General features: G+C 57.2%; 2 protein-coding genes across 9 annotated transcripts in view; both read right to left on the bottom strand.

The window, feature by feature from the left end:
* Positions 1-26457, bottom strand: part of LOC134538507 (neurocalcin homolog) — a 586036-nt gene that overhangs the window by 40661 nt on the left and 518918 nt on the right. The window lies entirely within an intron of this gene.
* Positions 1-26457, bottom strand: part of LOC134538505 (neuronal calcium sensor 2) — a 560474-nt gene that overhangs the window by 15286 nt on the left and 518731 nt on the right. For all 8 annotated transcript variants that reach the window (XM_063379883.1, XM_063379884.1, XM_063379885.1 and 5 more), the window contains one exon: positions 15884-16012. In XM_063379883.1, the coding sequence (XP_063235953.1) occupies positions 15884-16012 (129 nt within the window). The remainder of the gene's footprint in view (positions 1-15883; positions 16013-26457) is intronic.

The raw sequence follows: 26457 nt of genomic DNA, 5'->3' as shown, positions 1-26457 counted from the left end.
ACGCGCCCAGCATGTCGTAGATGGCCTGCAAGCACACTCCCTCGTGTCCACATACTGCTCCATGCTCCACACACTGCTCCATTCCGAGTCTGCCGGCCGGTTGGTAGACCACGCGCCCAGCATGTCGTAGATGGCCTGCAAGCACACTCCCTCGTGTCCACATACTGCTCCATGCTCCACACACTGCTCCATGCCCAGTCTGCCGGCCGGTTGGCAGACCACGCGCCCAGCATGTCGTAGATGGCCTGCAAGCACACTCCCTCGTGTCCACATACTGCTCCATGCTCCACACACTGCTCCATTCCGAGTCTGCCGGCCGGTTGGTAGACCACGCGCCCAGCATGTCGTAGATGGCCTGCAAGCACACTCCCTCGTGTCCACACGCTGCTCCATGCTCCACACACTGCTCCATGCCCAGTCTGCCGGCCGGTTGGTAGACCACGCGCCCAGCATGTCGTAGATGGCCTGCAAGCACACTCCCTCGTGTCCACATACTGCTCCATGCTCCACACACTGCTCCATTCCGAGTCTGCCGGCCGGTTGGTAGACCACGCGCCCAGCATGTCGTAGATGGCCTGCAAGCACACTCCCTCGTGTCCACACACTGCTCCATGCTCCAAACACTGCTCCATGCTCCACACACTGCTCCATGCCCAGTCTGCCGGCCGGTTGGCAGACCACGCGCCCAGCATGTCGTAGATGGCCTGCAAGCACACTCCCTCGTGTCCACATACTGCTCCATGCTCCACACACTGCTCCATTCCGAGTCTGCCGGCCGGTTGGTAGACCACGCGCCCAGCATGTCGTAGATGGCCTGCAAGCACACTCCCTCGTGTCCACACGCTGCTCCATGCTCCACACACTGCTCCATGCCCAGTCTGCCGGCCGGTTGGTAGACCACGCGCCCAGCAAGTCGTGGATGGCCTGCAAGCACACTCCCTCGAGTCCACACACTGCTCCATGCTCCACACACTGCTCCATGCCCAGTCTGCCGGCCGGTTGGCAGACCACGCGCCCAGCATGTCGTAGATGCCCTGCAAGCACACTCCCTCGTGTCCACACACTGCTCCATGCTCCAAACACTGCTCCATGCTCCACACACTGCTCCATGCCCAGTCTGCCGGCCGGTTGGCAGACCACGCGCCCAGCATGTCGTGGATGGCCTGCAAGCACACTCCCTCGTGTCCACACACTGCTCCATGCTCCACACACTGCTCCATGCCGAGTCTGCCGGCCGGCTGGCAGAGCACGCGCCCAGCATGTCGTAGATGGCCTGCAAGCACACTCCCTCGTGTCCACACACTGCTCCATGCTCCACACACTGCTCCATGCCGAGTCTGCCGGCCGGCTGGCAGAGCACGCGCCCAGCATGTCGTAGATGCCCTGCAAGCACACTCCCTCGTGTCCACACACTGCTCCATGCTCCAAACACTGCTCCATGCTCCACACACTGCTCCATGCCCAGTCTGCCGGCCGGTTGGCAGACCACGCGCCCAGCATGTCGTGGATGGCCTGCAAGCACACTCCCTCGTGACCACACACTGCTCCATGCTCCACACTCTGCTCCATGCTCCACACACTGCTCCATGCCCAGTCTGCCGGCCGGTTGGCAGTCCACGCGCCCAGCATGTCGTAGATGGCCTGCAAGCACACTCCCTCGTGTCCACACACTGCTCCATGCTCCACACACTGCTCCATGCCGAGTCTGCCGGCCGGCTGGCAGAGCACGCGCCCAGCATGTCGTAGATGCCCTGCAAGCACACTCCCTCGTGTCCACACACTGCTCCATGCTCCACACACTGCTCCATGCTCCACACACTGCTCCATGCCCAGTCTGCCGGCCGGTTGGCGGAGCACGCGCCCAGCATGTAGTAGATGGCCTGCAAGCACACTCTCTCGTGTCCACACACTGCTCCATGCTGTCTGCCGGCCGGTTGGCAGACCACGCGCCCAGCATGTCGTAGATGGCCTGCAAGCACACTCCCTCGTGTCCACACTCTGCTCCATGCTCCACACACTGCTCCATGCCCAGTCTGCCGGCCGGTTGGCGGAGCACGCGCCCAGCATGTAGTAGATGGCCTGCAAGCACACTCCCTCGTGTCCACACACTGCTCCATGCTCCACACAGTGCTCCATTCGGAGTCTGCCGGCCGGTTGGCAGACCACGCGCCCAGAATGTCGTAGATGGCCTGCAAGCACACTCCCTCGTGTCCACACTCTGCTCCATGCTCCACACACTGCTCCATTCGGAGTCTGCCGGCCGGTTGGCAGACCACGCGCCCAGAATGTCGTAGATGGCCTGCAAGCACACTCCCTCGTGTCCACACTCTGCTCCATGCTCCACACACTGCTCCATTCCGAGTCTGCCGGCCGGTTGGCAGACCACGCGCCCAGAATGTCGTAGATGGCCTGCAAGCACACTCCCTCGTGTCCACACTCTGCTCCATGCTCCACACACTGCTCCATTCCGAGTCTGCCGGCCGGTTGGCAGACCACGCGCCCAGAATTTCGTAGATGGCCTGCAAGCACACTCCCTCGTGTCCACACACTGCTCCATGCTCCACACACTGCTCCATGCCGAGTCTGCCGGCCGGCTGGCAGAGCACGCGCCCAGAATTTCGTAGATGGCCTGCAAGCACACTCCCTCGTGTCCACACACTGCTCCATGCTCCACACACTGCTCCATGCCGAGTCTGCCGGCCGGCTGGCAGAGCACGCGCCCAGCATGTCGTAGATGGCCTGCAAGCACACTACCTCGTGTCCACACTCTGCTCCATGCTCCACACACTGCTCCATGCCCAGTCTGCCGGCCGGTTGGCAGACCACGCGCCCAGCATGTCGTAGATGGCCTGCAAGCACACTCCCTCGTGTCCACACACTGCTCCATGCTCCACACACTGCTCCATGCCGAGTCTGCCGGCCGGCTGGCAGAGCACGCGCCCAGCATGTCGTAGATGGCCTGCAAGCACACTCCCTCGTGTCCACACTCTGCTCCATGCTCCACACACTGCTCCATGCCCAGTCTGCCGGCCGGTTGGCAGACCACGCGCCCAGCATGTCGTAGATGGCCTGCAAGCACACTCCCTCGTGTCCACACACTGCTCCATGCTCCACACACTGCTCCATGCTCCACACACTGCTCCATGCCCAGTCTGCCGGCCGGTTGGCGGAGCACGCGCCCAGCATGTCGTAGATGCCCTGCAAGCACACTCCCTCGTGTCCACACACTGCTCCATGCTCCACACACTGCTCCATGCTCCACACACTGCTCCATGCCCAGTCTGCCGGCCGGTTGGCAGACCACGCGCCCAGCATGTCGTAGATGCCCTGCAAGCACACTCCCTCGTGTCCACACACTGCTCCATGCTCCACACACTGCTCCATGCTCCACACACTGCTCCATGCCCAGTCTGCCGGCCGGTTGGCAGACCACGCGCCCAGAATGTCGTAGATGCCCTGCAAGCACACTCCCTCGTGTCCACACACTGCTCCATGCTCCACACACTGCTCCATGCCGAGTCTGCCGGCCGGCTGGCAGAGCACGCGCCCAGAATTTCGTAGATGGCCTGCAAGCACACTCCCTCGTGTCCACACACTGCTCCATGCTCCACACACTGCTCCATGCCGAGTCTGCCGGCCGGCTGGCAGAGCACGCGCCCAGAATTTCGTAGATGGCCTGCAAGCACACTCCCTCGTGTCCACACACTGCTCCATGCTCCACACACTGCTCCATGCCGAGTCTGCCGGCCGGCTGGCAGAGCACGCGCCCAGCATGTCGTAGATGGCCTGCAAGCACACTCCCTCGTGTCCACACTCTGCTCCATGCTCCACACACTGCTCCATGCCCAGTCTGCCGGCCGGTTGGCAGACCACGCGCCCAGCATGTCGTAGATGGCCTGCAAGCACACTCCCTCGTGTCCACACACTGCTCCATGCTCCACACACTGCTCCATGCCGAGTCTGCCGGCCGGCTGGCAGAGCACGCGCCCAGCATGTCGTAGATGGCCTGCAAGCACACTCCCTCGTGTCCACACTCTGCTCCATGCTCCACACACTGCTCCATGCCCAGTCTGCCGGCCGGTTGGCAGACCACGCGCCCAGCATGTCGTAGATGGCCTGCAAGCACACTCCCTCGTGTCCACACTCTGCTCCATGCTCCACACACTGCTCCATGCCCAGTCTGCCGGCCGGTTGGCAGACCACGCGCCCAGCATGTCGTAGATGGCCTGCAAGCACACTCCCTCGTGTCCACACTCTGCTCCATGCTCCACACACTGCTCCATGCCCAGTCTGCCGGCCGGTTGGCAGACCACGCGCCCAGCATGTCGTAGATGGCCTGCAAGCACACTCCCTCGTGTCCACACTCTGCTCCATGCTCCACACACTGCTCCATGCCCAGTCTGCCGGCCGGTTGGCAGACCACGCGCCCAGCATGTCGTAGATGGCCTGCAAGCACACTCCCTCGTGTCCACACACTGCTCCATGCTCCACACACTGCTCCATGCTCCACACACTGCTCCATGCCCAGTCTGCCGGCCGGTTGGCGGAGCACGCGCCCAGCATGTCGTAGATGCCCTGCAAGCACACTCCCTCGTGTCCACACACTGCTCCATGCTCCACACACTGCTCCATGCTCCACACACTGCTCCATGCCCAGTCTGCCGGCCGGTTGGCAGACCACGCGCCCAGCATGTCGTAGATGCCCTGCAAGCACACTCCCTCGTGTCCACACACTGCTCCATGCTCCACACACTGCTCCATGCCGAGTCTGCCGGCCGGCTGGCAGAGCACGCGCCCAGCATGTCGTAGATGGCCTGCAAGCACACTCCCTCGTGTCCACACTCTGCTCCATGCTCCACACACTGCTCCATGCTCCACACACTGCTCCATTCCGAGTCTGCCGGCCGGTTGGCAGACCACGCGCCCAGCATGTCGTAGATGGCCTTCAAGCACACTCCCTCGTGTCCACATACTGCTCCATGCTCCACACACTGCTCCATTCCGAGTCTGCCGGCCGGTTGGTAGACCACGCGCCCAGCATGTCGTGGATGGCCTGCAAGCACACTCCCTCGTGTCCACATACTGCTCCATGCTCCACACACTGCTCCATTCCGAGTCTGCCGGCCGGTTGGTAGACCACGCGCCCAGCATGTCGTGGATGGCCTTCAAGCACACTCCCTCGTGTCCACATACTGCTCCATGCTCCACACACTGCTACATTCCGAGTCTGCCGGCCGGTTGGTAGACCACGCGCCCAGCATGTCGTGGATGGCCTGCAAGCACACTCCCTCGTGTCCACATACTGCTCCATGCTCCACACACTGCTCCATTCCGAGTCTGCCGGCCGGTTGGTAGACCACGCGCCCAGCATGTCGTGGATGGCCTTCAAGCACACTCCCTCGAGTCCACACACTGCTCCATGCTCCACACACTGCTCCATGCCCAGTCTGCCGGCCGGTTGGCAGACCACGCGCCCAGCATGTCGTGGATGGCCTTCAAGCACACTCCCTCGAGTCCACACACTGCTCCATGCTCCACACACTGCTCCATTCCGAGTCTGCCGGCCGGTTGGCAGACCACGCGCCCAGCATGTCGTAGATGCCCTGCAAGCACACTCCCTCGTGTCCACACACTGCTCCATGCTCCACACACTGCTCCATGCTCCACACACTGCTCCATGCCCAGTCTGCCGGCCGGTTGGTAGACCACGCGCCCAGCATGTCGTGGATGGCCTGCAAGCACACTCCCTCGAGTCCACACACTGCTCCATGCTCCACACACTGCTCCATGCCCAGTCTGCCGGCCGGTTGGCAGACCACGCGCCCAGCATGTCGTGGATGGCCTTCAAGCACACTCCCTCGAGTCCACACACTGCTCCATGCTCCACACACTGCTCCATTCCGAGTCTGCCGGCCGGTTGGCAGACCACGCGCCCAGCATGTCGTAGATGCCCTGCAAGCACACTCCCTCGTGTCCACACACTGCTCCATGCTCCACACACTGCTCCATGCTCCACACACTGCTCCATGCCCAGTCTGCCGGCCGGTTGGCGGAGCACGCGCCCAGCATGTCGTAGATGGCCTGCAAGCACACTCCCTCGTGTCCACACACTGCTCCATGCTCCACACACTGCTCCATGCTCCACACACTGCTACATTCCGAGTCTGCCGGCCGGTTGGTAGACCACGCGCCCAGCATGTCGTGGATGGCCTGCAAGCACACTCCCTCGAGTCCACACACTGCTCCATGCTCCACACACTGCTCCATGCCCAGTCTGCCGGCCGGTTGGCGGAGCACGCGCCCAGCATGTCGTAGATGCCCTGCAAGCACACTCCCTCGTGTCCACACACTGCTCCATGCTCCACACACTGCTCCATGCTCCACACACTGCTCCATGCTCCACACACTGCTCCATGCCCAGTCTGCCGGCCGGTTGGCGGAGCACGCGCCCAGCATGTAGTAGATGCCCTGCAAGCACACTCCCTCGTGTCCACACACTGCTCCATGCTCCACACACTGCTCCATGCCCAGTCTGCCGGCCGGTTGGCAGACCACGCGCCCAGCATGTCGTAGATGGCCTGCAAGCACACTCCCTCGTGTCCACATACTGCTCCATGCTCCACACACTGCTCCATTCCGAGTCTGCCGGCCGGTTGGTAGACCACGCGCCCAGCATGTCGTGGATGGCCTGCAAGCACACTCCCTCGAGTCCACACAGTGCTCCATGCTCCACACACTGCTCCATGCCCAGTCTGCCGGCCGGTTGGCAGACCACGCGCCCAGCATGTCGTAGATGGCCTGCAAGCACACTCCCTCGTGTCCACACACTGCTCCATGCTCCACACACTGCTCCATGCCGAGTCTGCCGGCCGGCTGGCAGAGCACGCGCCCAGCATGTCGTAGATGCCCTGCAAGCACACTCCCTCGTGTCCACACACTGCTCCATGCTCCACACACTGCTCCATGCTCCACACACTGCTCCATGCCCAGTCTGCCGGCCGGTTGGCGGAGCACGCGCCCAGCATGTAGTAGATGCCCTGCAAGCACACTCCCTCGTGTCCACACACTGCTCCATGCTCCACACACTGCTCCATGCCCAGTCTGCCGGCCGGTTGGCAGAGCACGCGCCCAGCATGTCGTAGATGCCCTGCAAGCACACTCCCTCGTGTCCACACACTGCTCCATGCTCCACACACTGCTCCATGCTCCACCCACTGCTCCATGCTCCACTCACTGCTCCATGCCGAGTCTGCGGGCCGGTTGGCGGAGCACGCGCCCAGCATGTAGTAGATGCCCTGCAAGCACACTCCCTCGTGTCCACACACTGCTCCATGCTCCACACACTGCTCCATGCTCCACACACTGCTCCATGCCGAGTCTGCGGGCCGGTTGGCAGACCACGCGCCCAGCATGTCGTAGATGCCCTGCAAGCACACTCCCTCGTGTCCACACACTGCTCCATGCTCCACACACTGCTCCATGCTCCACACACTGCTCCATGCCGAGTCTGCCGGCCGGCTGGCAGAGCACGCGCCCAGCATGTCGTAGATGCCCTGCAAGCACACTCCCTCGTGTCCACACACTGCTCCATGCTCCACACACTGCTCCATGCTCCACACACTGCTCCATGCCCAGTCTGCCGGCCGGTTGGCGGAGCACGCGCCCAGCATGTAGTAGATGCCCTGCAAGCACACTCCCTCGTGTCCACACACTCCCTCGTGTCCACACACTGCTCCATGCTCCACACACTGCTCCATGCCCAGTCTGCCGGCCGGTTGGCAGAGCACGCGCCCAGCATGTCGTAGATGGCCTGCAAGCACACTCCCTCGAGTCCACACACTGCTCCATGCTCCACACACTGCTCCATGCTCCACCCACTGCTCCATGCTCCACTCACTGCTCCATGCCGAGTCTGCGGGCCGGTTGGCAGAGCACGCGCCCAGCATGTCGTAGATGGCCTGCAAGCACACTCCCTCGTGTCCACACACTGCTCCATGCTCCACACACTGCTCCATGCTCCACACACTGCTCCATGCCGAGTCTGCCGGCCGGCTGGCAGAGCACGCGCCCAGCATGTCGTAGATGCCCTGCAAGCACACTCCCTCGTGTCCACACACTGCTCCATGCTCCACACACTGCTCCATGCTCCACACACTGCTCCATGCCCAGTCTGCCGGCCGGTTGGCGGAGCACGCGCCCAGCATGTAGTAGATGCCCTGCAAGCACACTCCCTCGTGTCCACACACTCCCTCGTGTCCACACACTGCTCCATGCTCCACACACTGCTCCATGCCCAGTCTGCCGGCCGGTTGGCAGAGCACGCGCCCAGCATGTCGTAGATGGCCTGCAAGCACACTCCCTCGAGTCCACACACTGCTCCATGCTCCACACACTGCTCCATGCTCCACCCACTGCTCCATGCTCCACTCACTGCTCCATGCCGAGTCTGCGGGCCGGTTGGCAGAGCACGCGCCCAGCATGTCGTAGATGGCCTGCAAGCACACTCCCTCGTGTCCACACACTGCTCCATGCTCCACACACTGCTCCATGCTCCACACACTGCTCCATGCCGAGTCTGCCGGCCGGCTGGCAGAGCACGCGCCCAGCATGTCGTAGATGCCCTGCAAGCACACTCCCTCGTGTCCACACACTGCTCCATGCTCCACACACTGCTCCATGCTGTCTGCCGGCCGGTTGGCAGACCACGCGCCAAGCATGTCGTAGATGCCCTGCAAGCACACTCCCTCGTGTCCACACGCTGCTCCATGCTCCAGACACTGCTCCATGCTGTCTGCCGGCCGGTTGGCAGACCACGCGCCAAGCATGTCGTAGATGCCCTGCAAGCACACTCCCTCGTGTCCACACACTGCTCCATGCTCCACACACTGCTCCATGCTCCACACACTGCTCCATGCCCAGTCTGCCGGCCGGTTGGCGGAGCACGCGCCCAGCATGTAGTAGATGCCCTGCAAGCACACTCCCTCGTGTCCACACACTGCTCCATGCTCCACACACTGCTCCATGCCGAGTCTGCGGGCCGGTTGGCAGACCACGCGCCCAGCATGTCGTAGATGGCCTGCAAGCACACTCCCTCGAGTCCACACACTGCTCCATGCTCCACACACTGCTCCATGCTCCACCCACTGCTCCATGCTCCACTCACTGCTCCATGCCGAGTCTGCGGGCCGGTTGGCAGAGCACGCGCCCAGCATGTCGTAGATGGCCTGCAAGCACACTCCCTCGTGTCCACACACTGCTCCATGCTCCACACACTGCTCCATGCCCAGTCTGCCGGCCGGTTGGCAGAGCACGCGCCCAGCATGTCGTAGATGCCCTGCAAGCACACTCCCTCGTGTCCACACGCTGCTCCATGCTCCAGACACTGACACATGCTGTCTGCCGGCCGGTTGGCAGACCACGCGCCAAGCATGTCGTAGATGCCCTGCAAGCACACTCCCTCGTGTCCACACACTGCTCCATGCTCCACACACTGCTCCATGCCCAGTCTGCCGGCCGGTTGGCGGAGCACGCGCCCAGCATGTAGTAGATGCCCTGCAAGCACACTCCCTCGTGTCCACACACTGCTCCATGCTCCACACACTGCTCCATGCTCCACACACTGCTCCATGCCGAGTCTGCGGGCCGGTTGGCAGACCACGCGCCCAGCATGTCGTAGATGCCCTGCAAGCACACTCCCTCGTGTCCACACACTGCTCCATGCTCCACACACTGCTCCATGCTCCACACACTGCTCCATGCCCAGTCTGCCGGCCGGTTGGCGGAGCACGCGCCCAGCATGTAGTAGATGCCCTGCAAGCACACTCCCTCGTGTCCACACACTGCTCCATGCTCCACACACTGCTCCATGCCGAGTCTGCCGGCCGGCTGGCAGAGCACGCGCCCAGCATGTCGTAGATGGCCTGCAAGCACACTCCCTCGTGTCCACACTCTGCTCCATGCTCCACACACTGCTCCATGCCCAGTCTGCCGGCCGGTTGGCAGACCACGCGCCCAGCATGTAGTAGATGGCCTGCAAGCACACTCCCTCGTGTCCACATACTGCTCCATGCTCCACACACTGCTCCATTCCGAGTCTACCGGCCGGTTGGTAGACCACGCGCCCAGCATGTCGTGGATGGCCTGCAAGCACACTCTCTCGTGTCCACACACTGCTCCATGCTGTCTGCCGGCCGGTTGGCAGACCACGCGCCCAGCATGTCGTAGATGGCCTGCAAGCACACTCCCTCGTGTCCACACACTGCTCCATGCTCCACACACTGCTCCATTCCGAGTCTACCGGCCGGTTGGTAGACCACGCGCCCAGCATGTCGTGGATGGCCTGCAAGCACACTCTCTCGTGTCCACACACTGCTCCATGCTGTCTGCCGGCCGGTTGGCAGACCACGCGCCCAGAATGTCGTAGATGGCCTGCAAGCACACTCCCTCGTGTCCACACTCTGCTCCATGCTCCACACACTGCTCCATGCTCCACACACTGCTCCATTCCGAGTCTGCCGGCCGGTTGGCAGACCACGCGCCCAGCATGTAGTAGATGGCCTGCAAGCACACTCCCTCGTGTCCACATACTGCTCCATGCTCCACACACTGCTCCATTCCGAGTCTACCGGCCGGCTGGCAGACCACGCGCCCAGCATGTCGTAGATGGCCTGCAAGCACACTCTCTCGTGTCCACATACTGCTCCATGCTCCACACACTGCTCCATTCCGAGTCTACCGGCCGGCTGGCAGACCACGCGCCCAGCATGTCGTAGATGGCCTGCAAGCACACTCCCTCGTGTCCACATACTGCTCCATGCTCCACACACTGCTCCATTCCGAGTCTACCGGCCGGCTGGCAGACCACGCGCCCAGCATGTCGTGGATGGCCTGCAAGCACACTCTCTCGTGTCCACATACTGCTCCATGCTCCACACACTGCTCCATTCCGAGTCTACCGGCCGGCTGGCAGACCACGCGCCCAGCATGTCGTAGATGGCCTGCAAGCACACTCTCTCGTGTCCACACACTGCTCCATGCTGTCTGCCGGCCGGTTGGCAGACCACGCGCCCAGAATGTCGTAGATGGCCTGCAAGCACACTCCCTCGTGTCCACACTCTGCTCCATGCTCCACACACTGCTCCATGCTCCACACACTGCTCCATTCCGAGTCTGCCGGCCGGTTGGCAGACCACGCGCCCAGCATGTAGTAGATGGCCTGCAAGCACACTCTCTCGTGTCCACACACTGCTCCATGCTGTCTGCCGGCCGGTTGGCAGACCACGCGCCCAGCATGTCGTAGATGGCCTGCAAGCACACTCTCTCGTGTCCACACACTGCTCCATGCTGTCTGCCGGCCGGTTGGTAGACCACGCGCCCAGCATGTAGTAGATGGCCTGCAAGCACACTCTCTCGTGTCCACACACTGCTCCATGCTGTCTGCCGGCCGGTTGGCAGACCACGCGCCCAGCATGTCGTAGATGGCCTGCAAGCACACTCCCTCGTGTCCACACACTGCTCCATGCTCCACACAATGCTCCATGCTCCACACAATGCTCCATGCTCCACACACTGCTCCATGCTCCACACACTGCCCCATGCTCCACACACTGCCCCATGCTCCACACACTGCTCCATTCCGAGTCTGCCGGCCGGTTGGCAGACCACGCGCCCAGAATGTCGTAGATGGCCTGCAAGCACACTCCCTCGTGTCCACACACTGCTCCATGCTCCACACAATGCTCCATGCTCCACACAATGCTCCATGCTCCACACACTGCTCCATGCTCCACACACTGCCCCATGCTCCACACACTGCCCCATGCTCCACACACTGCTCCATTCCGAGTCTGCCGGCCGGTTGGCAGACCACGCGCCCAGAATTTCGTAGATGGCCTGCAAGCACACTCCCTCGTGTCCACACACTGCTCCATGCTCCACACAATGCTCCATGCTCCACACAATGCTCCATGCTCCACACACTGCTCCATGCTCCACACACTGCCCCATGCTCCACACACTGCCCCATGCTCCACACACTGCTCCGTTCCGAGTATGCCGGCCGGTTGGCAGACCACGCGCCCAGCATGTCGTAGATGGCCTGCAAGCACACTCCCTCGTGTCCACACACTGCTCCATGCTCCACACAATGCTCCATGCTCCACACAATGCTCCATGCTCCACACACTGCTCCATGCTCCACACACTGCCCCATGCTCCACACACTGCCCCATGCTCCACACACTGCTCCGTTCCGAGTATGCCGGCCGGTTGGCAGACCACGCGCCCAGCATGTCGTGGATGGCCTGCAAGCACACTCCCTCGTGTCCACACTCTGCTCCATGCTCCACACACAGCTCTATACCGAGTCTGCCGGCCGGTTGGCAGACCACGCGCCCAGCATGTCGTAGATGGCCTGCAAGCACACTCCTTCGTGTCCACACTCTGCTCCATGCTCCACACACTGCTCCATGCCCAGTCTGCCGGCCGGTTGGCGGAGCACGCGCCCAGCATGTCGTGGATGGCCTGCAAGCACACTCCCTCGTGTCCACATACTGCTCCATGCTCCACACACTGCTCCATTCTGAGTCTGCCGGCCGGTTGGCAGACCACGCGCCCAGCATGTCGTGGATGGCCTGCAAGCACACTCTCTCGTGTCCACACACTGCTCCATGCTGTCTGCCGGCCGGTTGGCAGACCACGCACCCAGCATGTTGTAGATGGCCTGCAAGCACACTCCTTCGTGTCCACACTCTGCTCCATGCTCCACACACTGCTCCATGCCCAGTCTGCCGGCCGGTTGGCGGAGCACGCGCCCAGCATGTCGTGGATGGCCTGCAAGCACATGGCCTCTGGCACTCTGTTCGTGAACAAAAAATGTGAAAATCATAATGAAATGTGGAATGTAACCCACTCTAAATCAGGAAACACTGTACCGATATGAAAACCAACAGTTGCGATAAAGTTAAAGTGAACTCTAATGTTACCTGTCATCCAAGGTCAACAGCAGTATTTCACCTTAAAATACATGTAGGCTGGCAATTTGTAGTGTGCCTTAAGCATGATAAACACTGCACTATATCTACATTTCAGTTTCAATCAAAGATTGTCAAAATTGTATTTGATCACTGCACGGTATGGTTTAAATTTCTTTCAGAAAAATTATTTTATTCCATTTTCACTTAAAATTTCCTAAAAGTTCTGAGGATTTTAAAAGGCCAGGTAAAATAAAAAGTAAAAAAATTAAAAATTCTGAAATAAATTAAACCATATTACATAGTAACCATTAAAATTAACTTTAAACATTAAGAGTGCCGATTTTATATTCTATTTTATTATCTGTATCCATACTACACAAAAATATTTAAAACACAACTTTGCCAGCTATTATAGTGAGACAACTTTTGCCTTGACATCACCAATACCTGATCATCTGCACAAAGCAACATGCTCTCGAACACCTGATAACTCATCGCTTTGTCCATTCGCTCTTTACAACCGATAAAAACACTTACATGCGTATTTTAATATCACAGCTCCTTAACAATAACAAACAAACTTTAAATGAAAAATTGATACTTACTTCGAAAAAGAAAAAAAGAAGTGAACAAATCCTTCAGCAACTACTGAAACTATTCAATATTTCAAAGGGTATAAAGTAAAAAATTACTACCATGCTCGACTCACATTTTGAGATTATATTAGCACTTGTAATAAAATATTTTATAAAAGAGGCGAATAAAAAACCATAAACAAACTTACCAAATTCTTCTCTTTCAGGTTTCAAAAAAGGAACGGACTTAGAATTTTCTTTAGTTTCAATCTAAAAAGTAACCGTGATTCATGCATTAATCTCGATAAAAGTAACCAAAGAAAATAAAGTCGTAACCTAAAATTACTATTATCCCATTATCAAGCACAAATTAATTAGTTGCCTTGTTAGTGCATGTGCCTCTGAAATAAATTCAAATGGAATAAATAGTCTTCACTTTGGTAATTTATCACATGTATAATCAGTTTGGTAGGACATTGAGAATGCTGTCACACATGGTGTAGGTGACATTCCTGTTTATGGCTGTGACTTGTCTCTGAAGAAGATGGTCTAGGCATAGATCTATTTGGATTATGTATTTATTAAAAACTGTTACTGTTCAAAATTGAATTGTAAGTCCATTCTTGATAATACTGGCATTAGAATTCCCCAATTTAACAGCCGTTTAACATCTACCCTATGTACATACCATAAAAAAAATGATATAATTTTTCAACTCATTTCTAATTTCAATACAATTGATCATCTTAATCTGTGAAAGTGTAGCTAGGTATATAATGTATTGTTTTTTAAATTAATTTTTACATAAGCCTGCAATTCGTAATTTCATTATACTGTAATGTCTATGTTTTATATTTCTTTTTATGCATTTTATATTTTGATGTTTATTTTTAATAGTTATACTTATTTTAACTTTACTTGTTTGTTTGTATTTTGTTTGTATTGTTTATATGTTGTCCTTGTATATATGTGTCGTGCCCACCACTTAAGCCCTCGGCTGTTGTTGGGCATGTTACAATATTAATAATAATAATAATAATAATAAGTGTCAGCCACAGCTGGTTCTGGTAGACTACCCCCAGGAAACACCTTCTAGGTCTATAACTCAAGGTTGCGGGTCATCTGCCTTGAGAATCCTCCCGATCTTTGGGAGAAGTATGGTTCCTCCCTGACATTCCGACTACGTCAGGTACTAAAATGTTCTCTCTTAATTCCACAGGCTTTAAAACACCCACAAGCCAAGGCAAAACTTCTCCTGAGAGTCCTGACCTGCAATTGCTATTCATCCTGTCAGCTTGCAATCACACAACGCTGTTACTCTTGATAATCATCTAACATGCAACTGTTTCTTTCTCAAAAGATATACAATCAACCAATAGCAAATTCCATTCCTTATAATTACTATTTAGTTAAATTGAATTTCCTTCTGGTATTTGCTAACAACTTCTTAGACTGTCATGTACCAGTCTAAGAAAGATGAATGTAAAATACATCACACTCAATCCAAAATATGATTAAACACTTGTGTTATTACACTACTGAATAAATATAGTGTAGGTGATTCATAAACATAAAAACAAAAATTATTTGTTTACTGAAGTTTCATTCAGAAGCATAAAATGTATTATGATACTTTATGTTCATTTTTCAATTTGTTACTATATTATATTACTTTATACTAAGGTTAGTTAAGAATGTAATATATTTATTGAAAAGAAAAAGATAAAAAAAAACTTGACTTTTCAATTCAGTAATATTAAATAATAAAAATTTCTAAATATTTTCCTTAAATTTATTTTATTCACTATATGAATATTAGTTATAACATATTTTTTTTAAATTAAAAATAAAATTTACAGGATTTTTTAAAAATATTTAATACTTTTCACAACATAGCAATTTCGTTACTAAAGGTTGCAATATTTCGCAGTTAGTCTTTACCAAAGATATCATCTTGCATCTATGGTCTTAGTTACAGAAAATATATTATTAAAAATTTCTAATAAAATAAAAAAAACCTAAAGAGTTTAATCATAGCAGAAAAAAGCCACCTTCACATTAGACTTCATTATTTTTTAAAAAAAAAGCATACATGCCTGATTTTTAAAATATAGTATTTAAATCTCCACTGTGAAAAGTAGTTGCATAACACACACAACCGAAGATAATACAACAAATCAAACCCCCAAACAAGAGAGGAAAAAAAAGTCATAAAAATCTAAAATTTATAGAAAACTTAAATACATATTTTTACTCTATGTAGGATTTGCTTTATCATACTAGCATAGGTTCCATTAGTTAACTTTAAACTAGATACATTGCACACCTGCTCACCTGGACAATTTTCGTCATCTCCTGTATGTCTATCACCCCATTCCCGTCCACGTCATACATACGGAAGGCCCATTTTAGCTTCTCTTCTGGCGTTCCCGATGACGTCACATCTATGGCAAGCAAGAACTCCTGGAACACACAGAACAGGCACTTGTGTCAGCCCCTCACCAAACTTCATTAAAGGATCAAACGGAACGAAATACAAAATGCTACGTCATATTTAAAAGTTTTACAACAAATCAAAAATATATATAGCAGACCTGCCAACATTCAAATTTAAAAAATCATGAGGTCCTCGATAAAAATTTTCAGGCCCATAAATACAAATTAGAAATAAAAAACAACAAATGAGAATCTTTAAATTTAAGTGACATACCTGTACATATGTTACATGGTCTCTGCTTCAAAATTTATTTCAACAAATTATAGATTGCAGATTTAATTTAGATGAACATAATTTAGCGCTGTCGTGTAGTGATCATGCAGGGCCGCAACTAAAAAAGATGTAAAATAACATTCTGCTCGTGTAACACTATTATCACTGTTCACAGCAAAATTAATCTTTTTATTGGAAGCAATACACTTCACGTGTTAGTTGTGTTTTTTTGTAGCGACATGTTTCACAATGTCTCCTCTTCCACTATGCGAGATAGAAAAATCAGCACGGCACATGCTACAAAACGCAAAATTGCTTCCTTTACGTGACTCGAGTATTGATGGAAACTCGTTACTGTAAGCTTTCGTAAAACTTGTTTTGTAACTTTAACAAACAAAATCTTGGGGCCTCAAAAAATCGTGAGGAAACACTATTTTGGCGTGAGGGCGTGAGATGGACCTTAAAATCGTGAGCCTCACACCAAAATCGTGAGAGTTGGCAGGTCTGATATAGTGTTAATCATAATCTGACACAAAATTTTAACACTGAATACATGTGTGTTGGTTGTATGATATCACTTATGAATACATATGTGTTGGTTGTATACTATCACTTATGAGCGACTAGTATGGTAATGGTTCAGAGAAAACTATATAGTAGTATTTGAAAAATAAATATTTTCAAAACTGTATATAGTTTACAACTAATCTGAAAGTACAAAAAATAAACATAGAATGCTTCTTAAGCTCTTTTTCTCTTTCATTACAGTTTAACATACAGCTTTTCTAACAGCAAGCCATAACGTAGTCTGTAGTACTCATTCGTGAGATATCACACACCATCATGAATGGCACTCTGCCCTACAAGAACCACCTCAAGGCATAAGATTTACCAGGATGATATTATTTCGGTTAAACTCACCCGTTAGAACATCACTTGTAAGAACTACCAGCATTATCAGACTAATATTTCCTAAGAGTCCAACAATTTAAATCATTAATCAATATCTATTTCCAGACATTTTTTTATTTGAAAACCAGCCATTGCGGGGTTTTATTGCCAGCTTCAGTTAACTACATATATAATTAATTTTTTTACATAATCCCCATTCAGCTTTCTGCGCTATTAGTAACGCCGCATCAGTTTCTTTAACTCTACTGCATAGATGTTCGCCACCTGAGAATTCAACCGCCAGGAAGTGCTTCTACCCGCAGTGCAGACGAGTGAAGCGGGAAGACGGCACACAGGGGCATCACACGTCTGACCTCGCTCTCCTTGTCGACTGGGCTAGCCGGCCAGTAGCCCCTGTGTGCTGGCTTCCCGCTACACTCGTCTGCACTGCGGGTAGCCGGCCAGTAGCCATGCCTGCCGGGCGTGTGTCTCGCTTGCAGCTGCGGTGATCTGAGAGACTGGCCTCTGTTGCTGTACTGTCTTTGAAGAAATTGCCGCGGACACACTGTGGGTGTCTACAAACTGTCCTTCGTCAAGCTGACGACGAAGAACTAAATACTACTGTTGTGAACTGGTTTAATTCCCAGGCGACAAAAATATATGCAGAAGAGTTAAAGAAACTGGTGCGGCGTTACGAAAAGCGCTAAAGCTGAATGGGGATTATGTAAAGAAATGAAGTATATATCTATTACACTAAATCTGTCAATAACTTTACCAGTTAATTTTTTAATGGTTATTATTTATGACGCGTAAGTCTTCCAAATAATTGTATACCTAAAAGTAAAGCATATTTGATTTTATTTTGAATTGTTATAAATATTAAGGTTAATTATGATTGAGTAGCAAAAATCTTTAGTCACGGATCGAATAATGAGGAGCAAGGTGAGTATAACACTTAAAAAAATGCATACCACTCTAAAACTACAAAACATTAGAATTTTTTTTTATTTTTTTATTTAGGTCCAGAAACGTAATTGTATGGCCTATCAGCTGTTCTCGGCTTAGCACCGAGTTGCGGTACACCCCCAGTAAACGCACAGGGACTACGAGGCCACCAGCTACGCCCCAGGCACCGAGTTGCGGCACACCCCATGTACACGCACCGGGACTAGAGGCCACCAGCTACGCCCCAGGCACCGAGTTGCGGCGCACCCAGTTGCGGCACACCCCGTGTACGCGCACAGGGACTACGAGGCCACCAGCTACGCCCCAGGCACCGAGTTGCGGCGCACCCAGTTGCGGCACACCCCGTGTACATGCACAGGGACTACGAGGTCACCAGCTACGCCCCAGGCACCGTGTTGCGGCACACCCCGTGTAAACGCACAGGGACTACGAGGCCACCAGCTACGCCCCAGGCACCGAGTTGCGGCGCACCCAGTTGCGGCACACCCCGTGTACGAGCACAGGGACTACGAAGCCACCAGCTACGCCCCAGGCACCGTGATGCGGCACACCCCATGTACACGCACCGGGACTAGAGGCCACCAGCTACGCCCCAGGCACCGAGTTGCGGTACACCCCATGTACACGCACAGGGACTACGAGGCCACCAGCTACGCCCCAGGCACCGTGTTGCGGCACACCCCGTGTAAACAAACAGGGACTACGAGGCCACCAGCTACGCCCCAGGCACCGAATTGCGGCACACCCAATGTACACGCACCGGGACTAGAGGCCACCAGCTACGCCCCAGGCACCGAGTTCCGGCGCACCGAGTTGTGGCACACCCCGTGTACGCGCACAGGGACTACGAGGCCACCAGCTACGCCCCAGGCACCGTGTTGCGGCACACCCCGTGTAAACGCAAAGGGACTACGAGGCCACCAGCTACGCCCCAGGCACCGAGTTGCGGCGCCCCGAGTTGCGGTACACCCCATGTACACGCACAGGGACTACGAGGCCACCAGCTACGCCCCAGGCACCGAGTTGCGGCACAACCCGTGTAAACGCACAGGGACTACGAGGCCACCAGCTACGCCCCAGGCACCGAATTGCGGCACACCCCATGTACACGCAACGGGACTAGAGGCCACCAGCTACGCCCCAGGCACCGAGTTGCGGCACACACCGTGTACGCGCACAGGGACAACGAGGCCACCAGCTACGCCCCAGGCACCGAGTTGCGGCACACCCTGTGTACACGCACCGGGACTAGAGGCCACCAGCTACGCCCCAGGCACCGAGTTGCGGCACACCCCGTGTACACGCACCGGTACTAGAGGCCACCAGCTACGCCCCAGGCACCGAATTGCGGCACACCCTGTGTACACGCACAGGGACAACAAGGCCACCAGCTACACCCCAGGCACCGAGTTGCGGCACACCCTGTGTAAACGCACCGGGACTAGAGGCCACCAGCTACGCCCCAGGCACCGAGTAGCGGCACACCCCGTGTACACGCACCGGGACTAGAGGCCACCAGCTACGCCCCAGGCACCGAATTGCGGCACACCCTGTGTACACGCACAGGGACAACGAGGCCACCAGCTACGCCCCAGGCACCGAGTTGCGGCACAGCCTGTGTACACGCACAGGGACAACGAGGCCACCAGCTACGCCCCAGGCACCGAGTTGCGGCACACCCTGTGTACACGCACCGGGACTAGAGGCCACCAGCTACGCCCCAGGCACCGAATTGCGGCACACCCCATGTACACGCAACGGGACTAGAGGCCACCAGCTACGCCCCAGGCACCGAGTTGCGGCGCACCGAGTTGCGGCACACACCGTGTACGCGCACAGGGACAACGAGGCCACCAGCTACGCCCCAGGCACCGAGTTGCGGCACACCCTGTGTACACGCACCGGGACTAGAGGCAAACAGCTACGCCCCAGGCACCGAGTTGCGGCTCACCCCATGTACACGCACCGGGACTAGAATCCACCAGCTACGCCCCAGGCACCGTGTTGCGGTACACCCCATGTACACGCACAGGGACTAGAGGCCACCAGCTACGCCCCAGGTACCGAGTTGCGGCTCACCCCATGTACACGCACCGGGACTAGAATCCACTAGCTACGCCCCAGGCACCGTGTTGCGGTACACCCCATGTACACGCACAGGGACTAGAGGCCACCAGCTACGCCCCAGGTACCGAGTTGCGGCACACCCCATGTACACGCACCGGGACTAGAAGCCACCAGCTACGCCCCAGGCACCGTGTTGCGGTACACCCCATGTAAACACACAGGGACTACGAGGCCACCAGCTACGCCCCAGGCACCGAGTTGCGGCACACCCCGTGTACACGCACCGTGACTAGAGGCCACCAGCTACGCCCCAGGCACCGAGTTGCGGTACACCCCATGTAAACGCACAGGGACTACGAGGCCACCAGCTACGCCCCAGGCACCGAGTTGCGGCACACCCCATGTACACGCACCGGGACTAGAGGCCACCAGCTACGCCCCAGGCACCGAGTTGCGGTACACCCCATGTAAACTCACAGGGACTACGAGGCCACCAGCTACGCCCCAGTCTACGAGTTGCGGTACACCCCATGTACACGCACAGGGACTAGAGGCCACCAGCTACGCCCCAGGCACCGAGTTGCGGCACACACCATGTACACGCAACGGGACTAGAAGCCACCAGCTATGCCCCAGGCACCGAGTTGCGGTACAACCTAGGAAAACGCACAGGGACTACGAGGCCACCAGCTACGCCACAGGCACCGAGTTGCGGCACACCCCGTGTACACGCACCGGGACTAGAGGCCACCAGCTACGCCCCAAGCACCGAGTTGCGGCACACCCCATGTACACGCACCGGGACTAGAAGCCACCAGCTACGCCCAAGGCACCGAGTTGCGGTACACGCCATGTACACGCACCGGGACTATAGGCTACCAGCTACGCCCCAGGCACCAAGTTGCGGCATACCCCATGTACACGCACCGGGACTAGAGGCCACCAGCTACGCCCCAGGCACCGAGTTGCGGCACACCCCGTGTACACGCACCGGGACTATAGGCCACCAGCTACGCCCCAGGCACCGAGTTGCGGAACACCCAATGAACACGCACAGGGACTAGAGGCCACCAGCTACGCCCCAGGCACCGAGTTGCGGTACACCCCATGTACACGCACCAGGACTAGAGGCCTCCAGCTACGCCCCAGGCACCGAGTTGTGGCACACCCCGTGTACACGCACCGGGACTAGAGGCCACCAGCTACGCCCCAGGCACCGAGTTGCGGCACACCCCATGTACACGCACCGGGACTAGAGGCCACCAGCTACCTCCAGGCATCGAGTTGCGGCACACCTCATGTACACGCACCGGGACTAGAGGCCACCAGCTACGCCCCAGGCACCGAGTTGCGGCACACCCCGTGTACACGCACCGGGACTAGAGGCCACCAGCTACGCCCAAGGCACCGAGTTGCGGTACACCCCATGTACACGCATCGGGACTAGAGGCTACCAGCTACGCCCCAGGCACCGAGTTGCGGTACACCTCATGTACACGCAACGGGACTAGAGGCCACCAGCTACGCCCCAGGCACCTAGTTGCGGTACACCCTATGTACACGCACCGGGACTAGAGGCCACCAGCTACGCCCCAGACACCGAGTTGCGGTACACCCCATGTACGCGCACCGGGACTAGAGGCCACCAGCTACGCCCCAGGCACCGAGTTGCGGCACACACCGTGTACACGCACCGGGACTAGAAGCCACCAGATACGCCCCAGGCACCGAGTTGCGGCACACACCGTGTACACGCACCGGGAATAGAAGCCACCAGCTACGCCCCAGGCACCGAGTTGCGGTACACCCCATGTACACGCACCGGGACTAGAGGCTACCAGCTACGCCCCAGGCACCCAGTTGCGGTACACCTCATGTACACGCACCGGGACTAGAGGCCACCAGCTACGCCCCAAGCACCGAGTTGCGGTACACCCCATGTACACGCACCGGGACTAGAGGCCAACAGCTACGCCCCAGGCACCGAGTTGCGGCACATTCCGTGTACACGCACCGGGACTAGAAGCCACCAGATACGCCCCAGGCACCGAGTTGCGGTACACCCCATGTACACGCACAGGGACTAGAGGCCACCAGCTACGCCCCAGGCACCGAGTTGCGGTACATCCCATGTACAAGCACCGGGACTAGAGGCCACCAGCTACGCCCCAGCCACCGAGTTGCGGTACACCCTATGTACACGTACCGGGACTAAAGGCCACCAGCTACGCCCCAGGCACAGAGTTGCGGTACACCCCATGTAAACGCACAGGGACTACGAGGCCACCAGCTACGCCCCAGGCACCGAGTTGCGGCACACCCCATGTACACGCACCGGGACTAGAGGCCACCAGCTACGCCCCAGGCACCGAGTTGCGGTACACCCCATGTAAACTCACAGGGACTACGAGGCCACCAGCTACGCCCCAGTCTACGAGTTGCGGTACACCCCATGTACGCGCACAGGGACTAGAGGCCACCAGCTACGCCCCAGGCACCGAGTTGCGGCACACACCATGTACACGCAACGGGACTAGAAGCCACCAGCTATGCCCCAGGCACCGAGTTGCGGTACAACCTAGGAAAACGCACAGGGACTACGAGGCCACCAGCTACGCCACAGGCACCGAGTTGCGGCACACCCCGTGTACACGCACCGGGACTAGAGGCCACCAGCTACGCCCCAAGCACCGAGTTGCGGCACACCCCATGTACACGCACCGGGACTAGAAGCCACCAGCTACGCCCAAGGCACCGAGTTGTGGTACACCCCATGTACACGCACCGGGACTAGAGGCTACCAGCTACGCCCCAGGCACCAAGTTGCGGCACACCCCGTGTACACGCACCGGGACTAGAGGCCACCAGCTACGCCCCAGGCACCGAGTTGCGGCACACCCCGTGTACACGCACCGGGACTATAGGCCACAAGCTACGCCCCAGGCACCGAGTTGCGGTACACCCAATGAACACGCACAGGGACTAGAGGCCACCAGCTACGCCCCAGGCACCGAGTTGCGGTACACCCCATGTACACGCACCGGGACTAGAGGCCACCAGCTACGCCCCAGGCACCGAGTTGCGGCACACCCCATGTACACGCACCGGGACTAGAGGCCACCAGCTACCCCCAGGCATCGAGTTGCGGCACACCCCGTGTACACGCACCGGGACTAGAGGCCACCAGCTACGCCCCAGGCACCGAGTTGCGGCACAACCCGTGTAAACGCACAGGGACTACGAGGCCACCAGCTACGCCCCAGGCACCGAATTGCGGCACACCCCATGTACACGCAACGGGACTAGAGGCCACCAGCTACGCCCCAGGCACCGAGTTGCGGCACACACCGTGTACGCGCACAGGGACAACGAGGCCACCAGCTACGCCCCAGGCACCGAGTTGCGGCACACCCTGTGTACACGCACCGGGACTAGAGTCCACCAGCTACGCCCCAGGCACCGAGTTGCGGTACACCCCATGTACACGCACCGGGACTAGAGGCCTCCAGCTACGCCCCAGGCACCGAGTTGTGGCACACCCCGTGTACAAGCACCGGGACTAGAGGCCACCAGCTACGCCCCAGGCACCGAGTTGCAGCACACCCCATGTACACGCACCGGGACTAGAGGCCACCAGCTACCCCCAGGCATCGAGTTGCGGCACACCCCGTGTACACGCACCGGGACTAGAGGCCACCAGCTACGCCCCAGGCACCGAGTTGCGGCACAACCCGTGTAAACGCACAGGGACTACGGGCCACCAGCTACGCCCCAGGCACCGAATTGCGGCACACCCCATGTACACGCAACGGGACTAGAGGCCACCAGCTACGCCCCAGGCACCGAGTTGCGGCACACACCGTGTACGCGCACAGGGACAACGAGGCCACCAGCTACGCCCCAGGCACCGAGTTGCGGCACACCCTGTGTACACGCACCGGGACTAGAGGCCACCAGCTACGCCCCAGGCACCGAGTTGCGGCACACCCCGTGTACACGCACCGGTACTAGAGGCCACCAGCTACGCCCCAGGCACCGAATTGCGGCACACCCTGTGTACACGCACAGGGACAACAAGGCCACCAGCTACGCCCCAGGCACCGAGTTGCGGCACACCCTGTGTACACGCACCGGGACTAGAGGCCACCAGCTACGCCCCAGGCACCGAGTTGCGGCACACCCCGTGTACACGCACCGGGACTAGAGGCCACCAGCTACGCCCCAGGCACCGAATTGCGGCACATCCTGTGTACACGCACAGGGACAACGAGGCCACCAGCTACGCCCCAGGCACCGAGTTGCGGCACAGCCTGTGTACACGCACAGGGACAACGAGGCCACCAGCTACGCCCCAGGCACCGAGTTGCGGCACACCCTGTGTACACGCACCGGGACTAGAGGCCACCAGCTACGCCCCAGGCACCGAATTGCGGCACACCCCATGTACACGCAACGGGACTAGAGGCCACCAGCTACGCCCCAGGCACCGAGTTGCGGCGCACCGAGTTGCGGCACACACCGTGTACGCGCACAGGGACAACGAGGCCACCAGCTACGCCCCAGGCACCGAGTTGCGGCACACCCTGTGTACACGCACCGGGACTAGAGGCAAACAGCTACGCCCCAGGCACCGAGTTGCGGCTCACCCCATGTACACGCACCGGGACTAGAATCCACCAGCTACGCCCCAGGCACCGTGTTGCGGTACACCCCATGTACACGCACAGGGACTAGAGGCCACCAGCTACGCCCCAGGTACCGAGTTGCGGCACACCCCATGTACACGCACCGGGACTAGAAGCCACCAGCTACGCCCCAGGCACCGTGTTCCGGTACACCCCATGTAAACACACAGGGACTACGAGGCCACCAGCTACGCCCCAGGCACCGAGTTGCGGCACACCCCGTGTACACAAACCGTGACTAGAGGCCACCAGCTACGCCCCAGGCACCGAGTTGCGGAACACCCCATGTAAACGCACAGGGACTACGAGGCCACCAGCTACGCCCCAGGCACCGATTTGCGGCACACCCCATGTACACGCACCGGGACTAGAGGCCACCAGCTACGCCCCAGGCACCGATTTGCGGTACACCCCATGTAAACTCACAGGGACTACGAGGCCACCAGCTACGCCCCAGTCTACGAGTTGCGGTACACCCCATGTACACGCACAGGGACTAGAGGCCACCAGCTACGCCCCAGGCACCGAGTTGCGGCACACACCATGTACACGCAACGGAACTAGAAGCCAAAAGCTATGCCCCAGGCACCGAGTTGCGGTACAACCTAGGAAAACGCACAGGGACTACGAGGCCACCAGCTACGCCACAGGCACCGAGTTGCGGCACACCCCGTGTACACGCACCGGGACTAGAGGCCACCAGCTACGCCCCAAGCACCGAGTTGCGGCACACCCCATGTACACGCACCGGGACTAGAAGCCACCAGCTACGCCCAAGGCACCGAGTTGCGGTACACGCCATGTACACGCACCGGGACTATAGGCTACCAGCTACGCCCCAGGCACCAAGTTGCGGCACACCCCATGTACACGCACCGGGACTAGAGGCCACCAGCTACGCCCCAGGCACCGAGTTGCGGCACACCCCGTGTACACGCACCGGGACTATAGGCCACCAGCTACGCCCCAGGCACCGAGTTGCGGTACACCCAATGAACACGCACAGGGACTAGAGGCCATCAGCTACGCCCCAGGCACCGAGTTGCGGTACACCCCATGTACACGCACCGGGACTAGAGGCCTCCAGCTACGCCCCAGGCACCGAGTTGTGGCACACCCCGTGTACACGCACCGGGACTAGAGGCCACCAGCTACGCCCCAGGCACCGAGTTGCGGCACACCCCATGTACACGCACCGGGACTAGAGGCCACCAGCTACCTCCAGGCATCGAGTTGCGGCACACCTCATGTACACGCACCGGGACTAGAGGCCACCAGCTACGCCCCAGGCACCGAGTTGCGGCACACCCCGTGTACACGCACCGGGACTAGAGGCCACCAGCTACGCCCAAGGCACCGAGTTGCGGTACACCCCATGTACACGCATCGGGACTAGAGGCTACCAGCTACGCCCCAGGCACCGAGTTGCGGTACACCTCATGTACACGCAACGGGACTAGAGGCCACCAGCTACGCCCCAGGCACCGAGTTGCGGTACACCCTATGTACACGCACCGGGACTAGAGGCCACCAGCTACGCCCCAGACACCGAGTTGCGGTACACCCCATGTACGCGCACCGGGACTAGA

The sequence above is a fragment of the Bacillus rossius genome, chromosome 13, assembly GCF_032445375.1.
Source record: "Bacillus rossius redtenbacheri isolate Brsri chromosome 13, Brsri_v3, whole genome shotgun sequence".
In the NCBI taxonomy this organism is placed as follows: domain Eukaryota; kingdom Metazoa; phylum Arthropoda; class Insecta; order Phasmatodea; family Bacillidae; genus Bacillus; species Bacillus rossius.
Note: the sequence above shows the minus strand (reverse complement) of the source record. Positions and strands in the feature narration are given on the sequence as shown.